Raw genomic sequence first — 15,658 nt, forward strand, 5'->3', positions numbered from 1 at the left:
TTAACGATCCATTCAGACAACAGAAATTTGGATTAGTTGCAGTGGTTCATAATTGTCCAAGGAATTGAGAGTTTTATACTGTATCACTTTGGCTGTATACAGAAAATTAACCCAACTTAGATTAGAATACTAAAGACAGATTTGACAAAACTGCAGATAGATTAGACTGAAGTAATGGTGGCAATTTTTCTGCTTCTGTTGAATTAAGCAACCAACAGCAAAATAACCAGAACTCAGTCATATACGCTTACATAAGATTATAAGAAGATAAACCCATCATTTATTTATCTACGAAAACCAAATAATTATCGCATTCAGAAATCATAAATTGGATAGTGTCAAGTACACAAATGAATAATGCACATCTCTAATTTACTTAAGCAGGTACTATGCAGACTTTTCTTTACGGGCAGAAGATAACCATCCCATCAAAGCTTGAACTATGTCCAAGATACTTCCAGCCATCAAAGCTCTCAATAGTCTCATATTCCCACGGGTGTAAGGAGGGTATCGAGCAGGAGCATCACCCAGAAAGCTTCTGTAAAGAACGGCCTTTTTGTGGCTGAAGGCGTCAAAAGAAAATTTTCCATGGTATGAACCCATTCCGCTCTCATCCACTCCACCAAATGGTAAACCATGAACTGCAAGCTGTACATCAATCCCAACAAAAGTAAATTGAGCTTTAGCAAAGAGTAATGTGCATATATGTTGTATGATATATCAAAATTACAATCATCAAATGGTGACTTGCTGTTGTTTGAAAACAAATACATGTTGCTTCGTAATTTGGGACAACTAATTTCTTTTTTAGTGATGTGCATCATTCATTTGTGTACTTAGCTTTGACGGGATGGTTAAGCAGTTTACTATGCAGACTTTTCTTTACAGGCAGAATAAATGTTACGGAGTACCAGGGAGATTTAACTTGTAATGGAGACAAATAGCAGAAACTATTTGTACCCATTAATCAATCAGCATAAAATATTTTCTAGCTTTGTTACTATAATGTAAAAATTACAAGTAATAGACTGAAGTTTTAGACTTTTCTGTCAAAGATAAGTAAAGGACATATTCAAATCAAGGTACTGCTCAAATTATTATTTTTATTTTATTTTTTTTCCCTGACAATGATGCAGGCATGCAGTGGCATAAAGATCAATAGTCTGAAGCTCTAAAATTATCAGATTCTGCCAATGTCAAATACTCAATAAAGAGTTGAATGAAGAACCGTTAAAGTGTTAAAAAGTTCGAGTTATGAGCACAAATCTCACATACTAGACTTTGTATTAAAGTGAATGAATTTGAATGTAAAATGTTGGAGCACTTACATGTATGGCCGAGTCATTAATGACCAAACCACCTGCAGAGACAGTCCTCACAAACTGATCCTTCAGATTGTTCCTGTTGGTGAATAAGTATGCAGCAAGGGGCTTTGTTCGTGACATTATTATTTCATAGCATTCTTCCAGCTTATCAACCTACAAAACAAGCACAATAAGAAAATCAATATACAATCCTCAAGTAACTAACCAAAGGTGATATTATGATATGGTGATATGGTCCATTGTAGTTTAAGGATTGGTTTCGAATAAGTGTTTTCATCTATAGTCATGTATTCATGTACAATCCTTTCTGAGGAAAATCAGGAAGTCGATATTTTAAAAATTCAGACAAATCTTTTATGATTAAATCTTAAAACCTACATCTTTTTTCCAATAATTAGTCCTGAACTCAAGTTATAAAGATATAGATTTTTGTTTCACAATGATACAAAGATTGGAAGCCGGAGTCTTCTTTGAGAATCATCAATTAAAAGAATACAGAAAGGATAGGAAAAATAGAAATCTCAATTATACCATGATAATGGGAAGCAATGGACCAAATATCTCCTCATTCATGATTAGAGAGTCTTGAGGGACATCCAGCAATAATGTGGGAGCAATTTTTCTGTAGCACATTGAAAATTTCCTCATTACTGTAAATAACTTATTCTTGCAAAGTAATACAAGTAAGAAAGTAAGCATTAATTGCTATGCTTACAGATGAGCTTTGTCTCTTTGACCACCGTAAACAATTTTACCAGCAACTTTATCCTCATCTAGAAGCCTTGCTAAACGATCAAAATGGTTGGAATTCACAATTCGAGACAAATCAGGAGATTGTAGTGGGTCTGAACCATAGAATCTCTCCAATTCACGTTTTAGAGTATCTACCTGTATTATAGCAACATCAGCGAAAAAGCAGCATATATAAAGATTATATCTCAGGTTCTCAGACCTGTTAATATTTCTGAACCTTACCAGTTTGGGAGCAAAATCTCTTGTAGTGACAATATAATCAGGAGATATGCATGCCTGCCCATTGTTGTTCCCCCACTTGCCTGCAATAATTCTTCTAACAGCAATCTACAAGCAAGAATCCCGACATGTCAGGAGAGAGAGAGAGTCCATATATTAAGGTGCTTGAATGCAAAAAAAAAAAAAAAAAAAAAAAAAAAAAAACCTAAAGCTCTTTACTTTCAGATTAACATCGGGATCAACTACTGCTGGAGATTTTCCTCCAAGTTCCAAGACAACAGGGGTAAGGTACTTGGCAGCAGCTGTCATCACTACGCGTGCCACTTTTGCATTGCCTACAATTTCACAGAGCCAATTGTTATTAGAAGGCCACATTTATAAAGACAAAGCATCTATACAAAGGATAGCATAGCAGTAATGCTAAACGAAACTAAGTCATTGACAAAGCTTAATATAGCCAAATTTTGCTCATTTATAACAATGACAGCTTTTGTGAGCGAAATTATCTTGATTACAGCCATTTCCATGTAAAATTAGATTAGACAGCTACACTGCTACAATGAATAGCAATCACTTGTCCAATGACGCAAAGAAATTTAGAGAAGAGTACGTCTAAAAGGTGAGAGCTTGTTGTACTAATTTATTGTTAAACATTTTAAAGCTTCTCCTAGATAAAGTAACAAGTCACCTGGCCCCTGGCCCCTGGCCCCTGGCCCCTGCCCCACTATAGATTATTGTGAGACCGTCTCAGTCTCTCGGACAAATTTTGCCACTAGAGAAGTGGCCCAAAAGTAAGTCTAGTTCTATTAGAACAAGTTGACCATGCACCAAAATATTGCCTGGTAGCCAAATAACAACATTATTTAATACTAAAACCAACTGCAAACAGCATTTTGATAAAAAAAAATGACAACATAAATTGATAGCCTTTTATGTTTCAAGCTCAGAGATTGATTTGAAAGCTTATACAATGGAAAACAAAAACCAGCAATTTGTCAGAAGTGCATCAACAAAAATACAAACAGCCACTAATCCCATTTTGTAGTATGTCAGAATCAAACCTGTATAAAAAATTTTATCCCATTTTTGTTCCAGAAGAGCAGAAGTTTCAGGAATGGCTCCTTCTACAACTCTGACTGCAGAACTATCCAGATATTGTCCCACATACTTTGCTAGCAATGAAGCTGTAGCAGGAGAAATTTCAGAAGGCTTTAAGACAACTGCATTACCAGCTGCTATGGCTCCAATAACAGGATCAAGTGATAACACTGAAAAAAACAATCACACACAAGGTAGATAATCACTCAATTGTCCCACATACTTTGCTAGTAATAAACAAAAAGAAAACTACAGATTCAAATGCGGAAACAAAGCCCATATATTACACACCAAACCACATAGAAACCATGACATATGACTCGATTTTAAAAGGGGGCAACAGCATATGCACAGTATAAAGTGTCTCAAACTCGTATATTAAGTTAAAGTGATAAAAGTTTAAAATATGAACAACACCAACACAAGAAGTATACTATGAATCAGAATTCCAATATCACAGAGAGAAAAGGACACAGCTTCTTCTAAAAAATCGAGAGACAGGTTTTCATTCCATAGTCCATGGAGTTATTAGTTGCTAACTGCATGGGAAGCCTCATCAGATTAAAATAGTATCTGCATGCCACAGTGAGAATTTCCATCCTCTACACAGCGTTCAGGTAATCCTTCACAAAAACTGTATTCTTGTTCCATTAGTGATTATTCAAATAAACAGATGAGATAACATGTTTGAAGAGGCAAAAGAATATACATCACAAAATATGGCTACCAGGCATCCTTTGAATTCAGCTGTTGATGATAGAGAAGACTTGAAAAAAAATATCAATATTCTAAGTTCTAAATGCAATCTTGGTTTAGCAAGATGAAGCCATTCATGCACGTGGACTGTGGAAGTCTCTTCTACTTTCTGAAAGGTCTATAAAGATGAAAACTGATCTTCTTTTGAGGAGGGAGAGGGGAAGAGACTCTTTTAGCTGAGCTGAGGTAGACAATAGATGTTACTCCTTCACCACGAACATGTTCACAGGGTTCTCTAATATCAATTTACAATTTGCATTGAACTTTGGTTAAGTTTGGCCAGATACAAGGTCAACAAGGATTAACCACACATCACTAATGTAGTATGGTTTGAAGTTTTTCATAAGAATAATGTAGATTAATAAATAAATGAATTAATAAAGATGCATATTATAATCATAAGAGAAATATGTAGTGATTTAGTGAGCAACTCACAAATCGGATAATTCCATGCAGAGATAATCAACACAACGCCTAATGGTTCTGCTACTACTTCTGCTGATGAAGGAAATGCGAGTAATGTAGTTTTCACCTGAGGCACAACCCAGCAAAGTTCAGTAAAACTCAAAAGTACAATAGGCAGTGTGGTGCATACTATTAAGTTCTCAACTGATACTACCACATTTTACCTTTTCTGGCTTCATCCACTGCTTTAATTTCTTTAGAGCCACTTTACATGAAGACTTCAGCATTGAAATCTGCAGTAGCAACGAAATCTCAGGTTAAACATTTACAGGGTATTTCTTTTTACTTAGAATAAAAGAGGGGAAAAAGGGGGAAAAAGTCATTATATAATCATATGCCAACATAAGAAAAAAGAAAAGAAATGGAATAGTGAAATAATCCGTAGCATTCTAGCAGAACCTTACTGCTCTCCCCACCTCTGTGACTTTATCTTTTCATTGTAACAACTTTCCTGGTCATATCTACAATAGCATAAGCTGTGTTGCTCTATCTTGGTACAGAAAAGCTATCTCTATCCACTTTTTTTATACCTTTTTAAATATATATATTAGGGAGAGAAGAAGGGTAACGGAATAAAATGTAAAAAGAAGATACAGAGCAATTTGTGGAATGCACTTCAATTTACATTGTGGCTTAAGGTACAAATATCAGAACTATTAACAATACCATCCTTTTTGCAATAGCTAGAGCCTGGATTTTGTAGCTACTCATTCTCAGAATATCATGAGACACTATAGTGTGAATTGAAACCAGTTTTAGGTTAATTATTAAGGTAATATGGTAGGAGTAGGACACAGGATTGTGTTTATACGTATCGAATAATTTAAGGCTAATATGCCCCCATCCCCTTCTCCCCTTCAGGTTTTACATTCAATATGGTAGCTTTTTTATTCTGATATATGCATTATATAAAATCGATAAGTTTCTTATTATTGGCATTGCCATTGGAACTATATGTATATCTTCCCCTAAGACGACAATAATCATTATAAAGAGTGGAAAGAGCAAAAACAAACTGTGCTTAGTCTGTCAAAAACAATTACTCTTGAATACACAAAGCACTAATATCAACCAGCTATGACCTTTCTTAAAAGCCAATTAAAGTCTAATTTATTATAATTCACACCAACACAACAAGATATTAGTTATTCTCACACCACCTACCTAAAGTAATGGTAAATTAATAACCAAGATGCAGATATGTAAACATAGTAGAAAAGTCAATATTGATTATTTACTTGCAGCATCTTGTTTATTGCATTAACCTCCAAATTTGACCGTAACATAATTTCTTTCTTACCTAGCAAGCTAACAAATTCTGTCTGTTGGCCAATCATCACTTATCAGCTTACTCCAGCACAAAGGAGGGCGCCCAAAAAAGGAACAAAGAGAATAAATACTATAGAAGGCACGTAGAATTTTTTAAATACAAGAATCATCTGAAATAAACTCGTTACAGAACACGTGACTAAATAAGAGCTGTAACCAGCAACAACTTGGTGAGGACCTATACTTTACAATAAATAAAGAGAGGAACATTTAAAAAATCCTAAGACCCATAATCACATCTCATCCACATCAATGCCATAACGTTTAAAAGTTCCCAAGACGCATAATCACATCTCGTCCACATCATTGCCTTTTATGACTCTCACCAAAAAAGAAAAAAAAAATCCCTTCATGAAATAGACCTAACTTCATTAATACTAAAATCCCTAGCACCAATCAAAGGAAAACAAGGGAAAGCAAATTAATTTGCCATAAATGCACAAAACTAACCCTCCATAAAAGTGTCAGCATGTTATGTCTGTTTCATGGATGCAAACCAAATAGGAGTAATATCAAGCAGGAATAACCAGACCCACTGGAATTACAATTAATGCTCATTTTTCAACTTTCTAATCAGTCATTCTCAGCAACAAAAACACATAAGTTCACACAATCAGCATGATTTTACATACTTCATTAATTAATACTCCACATAAACCATCGCCATTCGCGAACAAATAAGCAAACAAATAGTATTGGTTATTCGTTGTACAACGATATCACCTCACCCAACCTCAATAGTAAATATCAGCATATAAAAGCAATCATTCCATAAAATCATCCCTATATGTGTAAAATAAGCGGAATTGTGTTTTTGGTTTTCAATTTCTGTCCGTTTATTACTCTTGGTTATCATTACATTTATACACAAAGAGCTATGATAAATAAGGAAATACAGCTAAGCAGAATATATTCCTAACATAATTACAACCTAATTAACTCCTTTGATTAAGGAGAATCACTTATTTCCTACACTCCCCCTCAAGTTGGGCATCCAGTACTCCAATGCCTAACTTGCTAAGTGCTTCTTTAAAGGCCTCAGAGTTGACCGCTTTGGTCAAGATATCTGCCAGTTGATCTTTTGATCGAACAAATGGAAGTTCAACAATTCCCCCTTCTAATTTCTCTTTGATGAAGTGTCGATCAATTTCTACATGTTTCGTTCTATCATGTTGCACTGGATTTTCCGAAATCCTTATAGCTGCTTTGTTATCACAAAACAGTTTACATGCTGTCTTCTGAGGAAAGCCAAGTTCATTCATTAGCTTCCGAATCCATAGAATTTCAGTTATCCCTTTTGCAATTCCTCTGAATTCTGCTTCTGCGCTTGATAAGGCTACAACATTCTGCTTCTTACTTCTCCAAGTGACCAGATTTCCTCCTACCAAGGTAAAGTACCCTGAAGTCGATTTTCTACCATCCCGGTCTCCTGCCCAATCTGCATCAGTGTATGCAACTAAATCCAGGTTATCATTCTTGTCAAAGTAGATCCCAGTGGTGCTAGTATTTTTCAGGTATCTCAATATTCTCATTACAGCTGTCATGTGGTGAACTTGAGGCATATGCATAAATCTACTCACAACCCCTACTGCGTAGGCAATATCTGGCCTTGTGTGGGCTAGATAAATGAGTTTCCCTACAATCTTCTGATACTGTTCTCTGTTGGTTGCTTTCTCTCCTTCTAAGATTTGAAGTCCATGATTTGCAACAATCGGTGTTTCTGCTGGTTTACACCCTAACATTCCTGTTTCGGCCAATAGATCAAGTATATATTTCCTTTGATGAATAAAGATCCCTTGTTTAGATCTTAGTACTTCTATTCCTAGGAAATATTTCAGGTTACCCAAATCTTTCATTTCAAATTCCTGGAACAGTTTTTTCTTCAAATTAGTTATTTCTTCCTCATCGTCACCAGTAATGATCATATCATCCACATAGATGATTAAGCATGTGATTTTTCCCTTTGTTTTCTTCAAAAATAGAGTATGATCAGAGTTACTTTGAGAGTACCCAAAAACTTTCATGGCCTTTGTAAATCTCCCAAACCATGCCCTAGGAGATTGTTTTAAGCCATATAGAGCCTTCTTCAATCTGCACCCTTCTCCTACTTCAAATGTTTCAGCATATCCTGGGGGAGCTTCCATGTAGACTTCTTCAGCAAGGTTCCCGTGAAGGAAAGCGTTTTTTACATCGAATTGATAAAGAGGCCAATCTTGGTTTGCTGCAATAGAGAACAGAACCCGAATAGTATCTAATTTTGCTACTGGTGAAAAAGTCTCCGAATAGTCAATTCCATATGTCTGAGTGTAACCTTTTGCTACCAGCCTTGCTTTGTGTCTCTCAATTGTACCATCTGCCCGGTACTTCACAGTAAAAACCCACTTGCACCCCACAGTTCTTTTTCCCTTTGGGAGAACACATTTCTCCCAAGTTTCATTCTTCTCTAGAGCCAAGTATTCATCTTCCATAGCCTTTCTCCAATCCTTACTAGCAAGAGCTTCTTCCACTGTTTTAGGAATCTCAGTAGAGTATAGGGAAGCTGTAAATGCGATAGCATTACTGGCAAGATTCTCGTTGCTGATTTTTCCTATAGGATATCTGGATCGGGAATCCTCATATTCTGGATCATACCTCTTTGGAGGAACTCCTCTAGTTCTCCTAGGAGGTAACTCATATCTGTTCGGACAATTTTCACTAGGAACAACAGGATCAGTTATAGGTAAATCACAAAGGTCAGAATTTTCTGTGTTTACCTCACTTGATATAACTACATCCTCGGTTGGATGCTCAGTAGGTGAATCTGGTGTGGACTGAAGAGGAGATGAGGGAACTGTTACCTCTGGAGAAGCAACATCGGTGGTACTGTCTACTTGGGTTGTTGGATCCTCAAGGTCCATCACTTCTGGATATGTCAACCAGCTAAGGTCATCACTACTAGTCTCCCCCTGAGGACCAGGCTGGGTGTAATAATAGGATTTTTCAAAAAACTCACAGTCAAGGGTAGTGTGTATTTTCCTTGTAGTCGGATCATAGCATCGGTATCCTTTCTGGTGAACCCCATATCCGATAAAGACACATTTAATAGCCCTTGGTTCCAGTTTGTTTCTATAAATCTTTGGTAGGTGGACATATACAACACATCCAAACACTCTTGGTGGTAGGGAGTGAGAGGATGGGATGGTGGTGTGTGAAGAAAGGGTGTCAAGGGGAGTTTCGTAGTCAAGGGTTTTTGTGGGAAGTCTGTTTGTAAGGTATGTGGAGGTAGCTATGGCTTCAGGCCAAAGAAAAACAGGAACTCCCGATTCAATCATAATTGCCCTTGTAATTTCTAATAAAGTCCTGTTTTTCCTTTCTGCTACTCCATTTTGTTGAGGGGTATCACGACAGGATGTTTGGTGAACAAGTCCCTGGTCAGCAATATATTGTTCCATATCTAGGTTTATATATTCCCCCCCATTATCTGATCTAAGAATTTGTGGTTTTGCATTAAATTGGGTACGAATCATATTATAGTATTTAACAAATACATCAAATACTTCAGATTTGTGTTTCAAGAAATATACCCAACTCATACGAGTACAGTCATCCACAAATAAAACAAAGTATGAAAAATTATGGATTGCAAACTCTGGGGCAGGACCCCAAACATCTGAGTGAATAAGCATAAAAGGTTTGATAGCATGAGTCAAACTAGGAGAATAAGTATGTTTATGACTTTTGGCTAAGGCACACGATTCACAGTCCAAAGTTACATCAATGTTTTTAAAAGAAGGAAATAGTCGTTTAAGATAACCTACAGAAGGGTGACCTAGCCGGCGATGCCACATCCATAGTTGATATTCCGGGGACCCATGAGCAAGCAAAGCATTGCCGTGTTGAGTCGCCTCATCCAAGAAGTACAATCCTCCTCGTTCAGTACCTCCCAATAATCCGTCCCGTCTGAGCTTCCTGTACCATACAACCAGAGGATGTTAGTAAAACAGTACAATCAAGTTCCTTAGTTAATTGACTAACAGATAAGAGTTTATGAGAAAGACTAGGAATTAAAAGACAGTCGTTTAAATGAATATTGGGTGAAACATCAACTTTTCCGGCTCGATCAATAGGAATTAATTCCCCATTAGCAGTTTGTATTTGGGTACGTTTAGTGGGATGGAAAGATATAAAGTCGGATGGGTCATAAGACATAGTGTCTGTTGCCCCACAATCTAAAATCCAGCCCATTGATTTACATAAGAGGCCCATATTTCCGGATTGGATAAATGAGTTTTCTGAATTTTTATCTGAATAAAAGGAATTTCTTGGTTGGGTTTCAATGTGGGTCGTGTGTTTTTGATGGGAATTAATAGGAGTTGAAATTGTGGGTTGTTTTATTGTGTGGGCCATAGGTTTTTGATGGAAATTCTTTGAGAAACCCTCAAATTCCTTTGCCTCCTCGTAAATAGTTTCTTTTCCAGAAACTTTCCCAAACCTTTCATCCTCTTCCGTCACTTTCCCTTTCTCTTTCATTGCTTCACCATGAAAATTGGCGATGAGGTTGATACCTGTACCTGTTGATTTTCCGGGTGTGTTTTTGGTTGTGGGTGAGCTTCCATCGTCACCGTTGATTTCCCTTTCAGAAGCAACAAAATTTGCCTTGCCACCGGTCCGGTTTCCGGTAGCCTTGGCGGCGGCTTTTCGTTGTCTCAATTCGTCCCACCACTCAGGGTAACCGATGAGTTTAAAACACCCACTCTTGGTGTGTTTGGTTCCCCCGCAGTGGCTGCATTTTAACATCGTCTTGTCTTCTAACCGGGATGACTTTTCCGACCGGTTTTGCGCCACCAAGCCACTCCCAATTTCTGAGGGACTCTGTCCCGATGATGAGTCGCCGGTCATTATGCCGCGACGGGCAATTTCCCGTCGAATTGTAGCATAAGCGGCATCTAGGGTTGGGAGTGGGTCTAAATACAGTAAATCCCTTTTCTCTTTGTCCAAAGAATTATCAATTCCGGCTAGGAATTGATAAAGCCGTTGTCTCTGAATGAAAGAATTGAACAGAGTAATGTCCTCTGAACATTTCATCGGATTTGGCATTCGTCTGTCAATTTCCTTCCATAATATATTCAGTTTACTGAAATACATTTCTATGGTGTCTCTCCCTTGTTTAATTGATGCTGCCTTCAAGTTCAGATCATAGATTTGAAGTTCGTCTCTCCCACTACTCAAGAGAGTCTCTATTCCTTTCCAGAGATCTCTGGAAGTTTTATAATCAAGGAATTGATTAACTAGATCTCCGTCGATATTCTCGATTATCCACGAGAACACTATTGAGTCCCGTTGGGCCCATTGGGCGTATTCTGGGTTGTCTGATGTTAAAGGGTTGCCTGTGATGTGGTCGAGTCTTCCTCGGCCACCAATTGCAATTTGCATCAACTTACACCATTTGGTGTAATTTGTGTAATTGAGTTTTTCTGAAATACGCACACTTTGTGCATTTCCAGATTCTGGGTTGATTGGGTTTTTGTTTAATTTTTGAAACATCTGGAACATTTGTTCCATCTGCTCTATTGAAATCAGTTTTTTGTTGTCGTCCGGTGAGTCCCCCATTTTAAGGTAACCTTCCGGTAGATGATGAGACTAAATAGGTTTCGGTTTCCCGAAGATCGGAACCTTACGGCTCTGATACCATGTGTAAAATAAGCGGAATTGTGTTTTTGGTTTTCAATTTCTGTCCGTTTATTACTCTTGGTTATCATTACATTTATACACAAAGAGCTATGATAAATAAGGAAATACAGCTAAGCAGAATATATTCCTAACATAATTACAACCTAATTAACTCCTTTGATTAAGGAGAATCACTTATTTCCTACACTATAAACTCAACATATAGGAAAAACATATACGTATACCATAACTATAAACGTTACACGTTAAAATAAACGCAAATAACACCGACAGACGCGTGATTTTGTCACCATTTCAACAAATCTCACAGACAACAATACCAACAATGTTTATTAAGATCATGCAAATATTAAAAAAAAACAAAAAAATCAAACCAAAACAAAATTATTATGAAATTAAAAAAATAAGATACCTCAAATAAAACGGATTCAAATTCAGGTTTATTAATGTCAGAACGAAGAGCGTCAACAATCTCAGTCTCACGTTCTTCAACAAATTTGACAATACTCTTCAACTGAGTAACTCTCCATTCGTAACTCCGAGTTTTACCGCTCACGAAATTCCGCCGGAGCTCTGTCACCATCTCCGCCGCATCTTCGCCACCGAACGTCGTCGGAACCTCCATTATCAACCTCGAAGAAAGAGAAATTTAAAAAAATATAAATTAAAAAAAAAACTGATTACGGTATTTCTTAGAAAAGAAGGGAAAGGAACGAGTTGAAGAGACTGAAACTCGGTGTTTGACCCGCGAGTTAAGGGAATGACTCGGGCGAATTTTAGAAGTTGGCACGAAAAGAAAAAAATGGGAGGGGGTTTTGATAAAAGGAAGGGGAGAGTGATTTGCACGTGCTAATTAAGCGTGTGAGGGGTTAATTAATTATTTTATTATTATTATTATTTGTATTACAGTAATAATGATTGTGTTATTTAGATTTTTTTTGTGACGTGTTTGGTAATCAAAAAAGTGTTTGTTTAAATAAAAAAAAATTCTAATTTTTTGTTGGGAAATTTGGCTAAGATTAGGCTGGTTGTTGGATGATTGGATCATTTGTTTATACTAATATACTAGTATAGAGCATTGCCGTCATACTCCCTCCATTTTTAAATACTTACTTTATTTTTTTTTTCCGGCTGTTTTTAAATACTTATTTCATTTCCTTATTTGGAAATCTTTTACAATATTTAATTAATTTCTCTTAACTAGTGGGACCCAATATAATTGTGTTTTATCTCTTTCCTCTAATTTACCTTACACCAACCCCCACTACCTCCTTATTTTATTATTTTCTCTAATTTTTCCTAAAACTCCGCGCATAGAGAAACGGAGCAAGTATTTAAAAACGGATGGAGTAATAATTTTGAAGCAAATTGATTGGACATGTGCCTTGACGTCATAAGGTATATTATTGAATAATTTGAATTTTCTATTTAGTACGACTGTATGAGTATATTTTTACTTAAGAAAATTTTTGTACACCCTGACCCGGTGCAAGATGTACACAAGAGCTACGAGTAGTATTTTTAACTCATTTATTTGTTATATTTTGTTTTCATTTTAAAATCTTGAAATGAGAAGAAAAAAATTATCAAATGAGTAAAAAAATAACCCTTGATTTCTACGTACACATGAGTGTATATGAAAGGTGTTGTATTTTCTATATCAAAAACTCTGTTTAGTAAATGGCATTTACATCAAGCTGAATAGTTGGCTTATTAAGCCAAAATTAGAAAGTTGCTTGAAGTATTCTTTGGCTTTTAGCTTATGGAATTCTAAATTACTAATAACATCTAACTGTCATTTCACAAAACATGATTTTAAACAAATAAAAAGTCAAACATCCAACAAAAAACCTATACAAACAGTCTATAAACCAACCAATAAAATTAGTCAATAGCCAACAATCAATTGCCAAACAAGACCAATAAAAATGATTACGACATAGTTGATTGGTTGTTAACTCAAAATATAAAATAACTTATCACAAATCAATAAGTGATATGTGATTTGATGTTGCATTGATAATGTGGGATGACTTATATATATACTTGTATGCTTAAATTACAAAATTTAATATTATAGTAGCAATTATTTAGAGTATTATCATTATATGTGATTGAAGCATTGTTTATGAAATAATATTAAATGGGATTGGGCAACGCAAATAAGGGGGGGAGAGTTCAGTCTAAAACAAGGCCTAGGGAGGTTTCACATTAAAATCAATTGGTGGTTTCCAAAAAAAAAAAAAAAAAAAAAATTAAAATCAATTGATAATAATACGAGTAATTTCTCTACCTTATAAAGTGGAACCATCTCTTTTATTTCTTCAAGGTGGGACAACTCATAAGTGAATTTACAGTGGAATTCAACGACAACATGCATATATGAGATATCTAACGATCTAAAAACATGATTCTTACGATGTATTTTTGTGGCTTATGAGATTGGTTTTCCCACATTGTACTAATATAGATGAAATTGATGAAATCCAACCATTTGATACTATCAAATAAAGAGAGAGGCCAGGTGGAAGCTGGAGATCATCTCATTGATCAATCTCTACCGGTTCACATATACATGATCCTCAATAAAATAAAAAACTATGTGAGAAAATTAATCTCGTTCTAGTCTTGAGTTCACTACTTAAATCTAAAACACAAATTATTGTGTCAGCCCAGCCTGATCAAATGTTATGTCAGTTCAGCGGATTTTTGCTTTATACCAATAATCGCTCTCATTGGCGGCGGTGGTATCGTCGACGGTGAGAAACTCGTTGATTGTTGATTATACTTGTCCATGATTTATGCATGAATTGGCTTGATGATTTATGCATGAATTGGCTTGATAATTGCTTGAGATTCTCAGATATTTCGAAAAAGGCCTAAAAGATGTATAATTGTTGAAATTGATTGTCTTATGTGATTGTATGTTGAATAATTGTAAGCGTTTTGATAATAAATGCATGTGTTTTGGTTGAGAAATGAGCATGTTATGTTATACCCATAAGCTTAGTACGACCTTCAATGGTGGTTCTGCCATTGTTGACCTTTTAATTATTTTTGTAAAATAAATTTATTGTCTACATTATATCATCTATAATAAGTTGGATGATATCCTCTATAACAGATGAAACATATCAGCCAACAAAAGGAACATATCAGCATGATACATATCCTCTATCAAATAATATATATCATCCAACAAACTTTACATATTCTCTATTAAGTAACACATATCCTCCAACAAATTGTACATATCCTTTATCAAATACTACATATCCTTTAATAAACTATATGTATCCTCTATCAACTAACACATATCCTCCACCAAATACTACATCATATCCTCTATCAAAGATAAATTGTACATATGCGCTATCAAATATTACATATCATATAACAAACAATATATATCCTACAACAAACTGTACATATCCTCTATCAAATAACACATATCCTCCAACAAGTTGTACATATCCTCTATCAAATAATACATATCATATATCAAATACTGCATATCATATATACTTGACACACGAATTATTTGGTGCGGCAACCGCACCTAATACCTTCTCAATCTAAAATAACCTCTCTTTTCTGTGAGATTAATTTTATTTAGCATTCATATGTGTAGATTATTATGGGTCGGAATGTGTTTGAATTATCTAATTTTACTTAACCTCAAAAATTAACTAAAAATGAACTTAACTGAAAAATTATTTAGATAGAGATGAACTAAAATGAACTTGTTTAGAATTATTTGAGCTTATATCATTTGCAAATTGCCCTTTGAGCTTAATTAATTATGTAATTAAACCTATTAAAAGTATGTAAAACATGTTCTAATAATGATTTTTGTTCTAGCATACAACAAACCTTTATTATATGCACTCAACTACTCAAGCATAAAAAAAAAGCTACACCCAAGAGTTAATTTTAGCTAAGCTAATTCGAGATTAATTTTTTTCTTCTCATTGTTATAATATGCGTGAAAATCACCAAATAGCCAAAAACTTCTTGAAAGCGAGCATCTAACTCTAACTACA

The 15,658-nt window shown here is 35.4% G+C and overlaps 1 protein-coding gene across 2 annotated transcripts; it reads right to left on the reverse strand.

Annotated features, from left to right (window-relative positions):
- Positions 1 to 99: 99 nt before the first annotated feature.
- Positions 100 to 12,884, reverse strand: LOC110709762 (aldehyde dehydrogenase family 3 member H1-like). Of its 2 annotated transcripts, XM_021888002.1 has the most exons (11): positions 12,028 to 12,109; positions 9,743 to 9,893; positions 4,781 to 4,849; positions 4,587 to 4,683; positions 3,359 to 3,565; positions 2,517 to 2,632; positions 2,301 to 2,405; positions 2,041 to 2,213; positions 1,857 to 1,947; positions 1,329 to 1,478; positions 100 to 648 (listed from the first exon to the last, which is right to left on the reverse strand). In XM_021888002.1, the coding sequence occupies exons 2-11, from the start codon at positions 9,770 to 9,772 to the stop codon at positions 388 to 390; spliced, it is 1,299 nt and encodes a 432-aa protein (XP_021743694.1). In that variant the 5' UTR covers positions 9,773 to 9,893; positions 12,028 to 12,109; the 3' UTR covers positions 100 to 387. The 2 variants fall into 2 exon arrangements, with proteins under 2 accessions (XP_021743694.1, XP_021743693.1); XM_021888001.1 differs by lacking the exon at positions 9,743 to 9,893 and having other exon boundaries at positions 12,028 to 12,884.
- Positions 12,885 to 15,658: the final 2,774 nt, after the last annotated feature.

The sequence above is a fragment of the Chenopodium quinoa genome, unplaced genomic scaffold (genome assembly GCF_001683475.1).
Source record: "Chenopodium quinoa cultivar QQ74 unplaced genomic scaffold, ASM168347v1, whole genome shotgun sequence".
NCBI lineage: Eukaryota > Viridiplantae > Streptophyta > Magnoliopsida > Caryophyllales > Amaranthaceae > Chenopodium > Chenopodium quinoa.

Bases quoted from the DNA above. Each gene is read 5' to 3' on its own strand.
- LOC110709762 (XM_021888001.1), bottom strand. From the start codon at position 12,240: ATGGAGGTTCCGACGACGTTCGGTGGCGAAGATGCGGCGGAGATGGTG. The intron at 4,684-4,780 runs GTAAAATGTGGT...GTTGTGCCTCAG, and splicing joins AGTGGATGAAGCCAGAAAAG to GTGAAAACTACATTACTCGC. The intron at 1,948-2,040 runs GTAAGCATAGCA...AATGTGCTACAG, and splicing joins CAAAGAGACAAAGCTCATCT to AAAAATTGCTCCCACATTAT.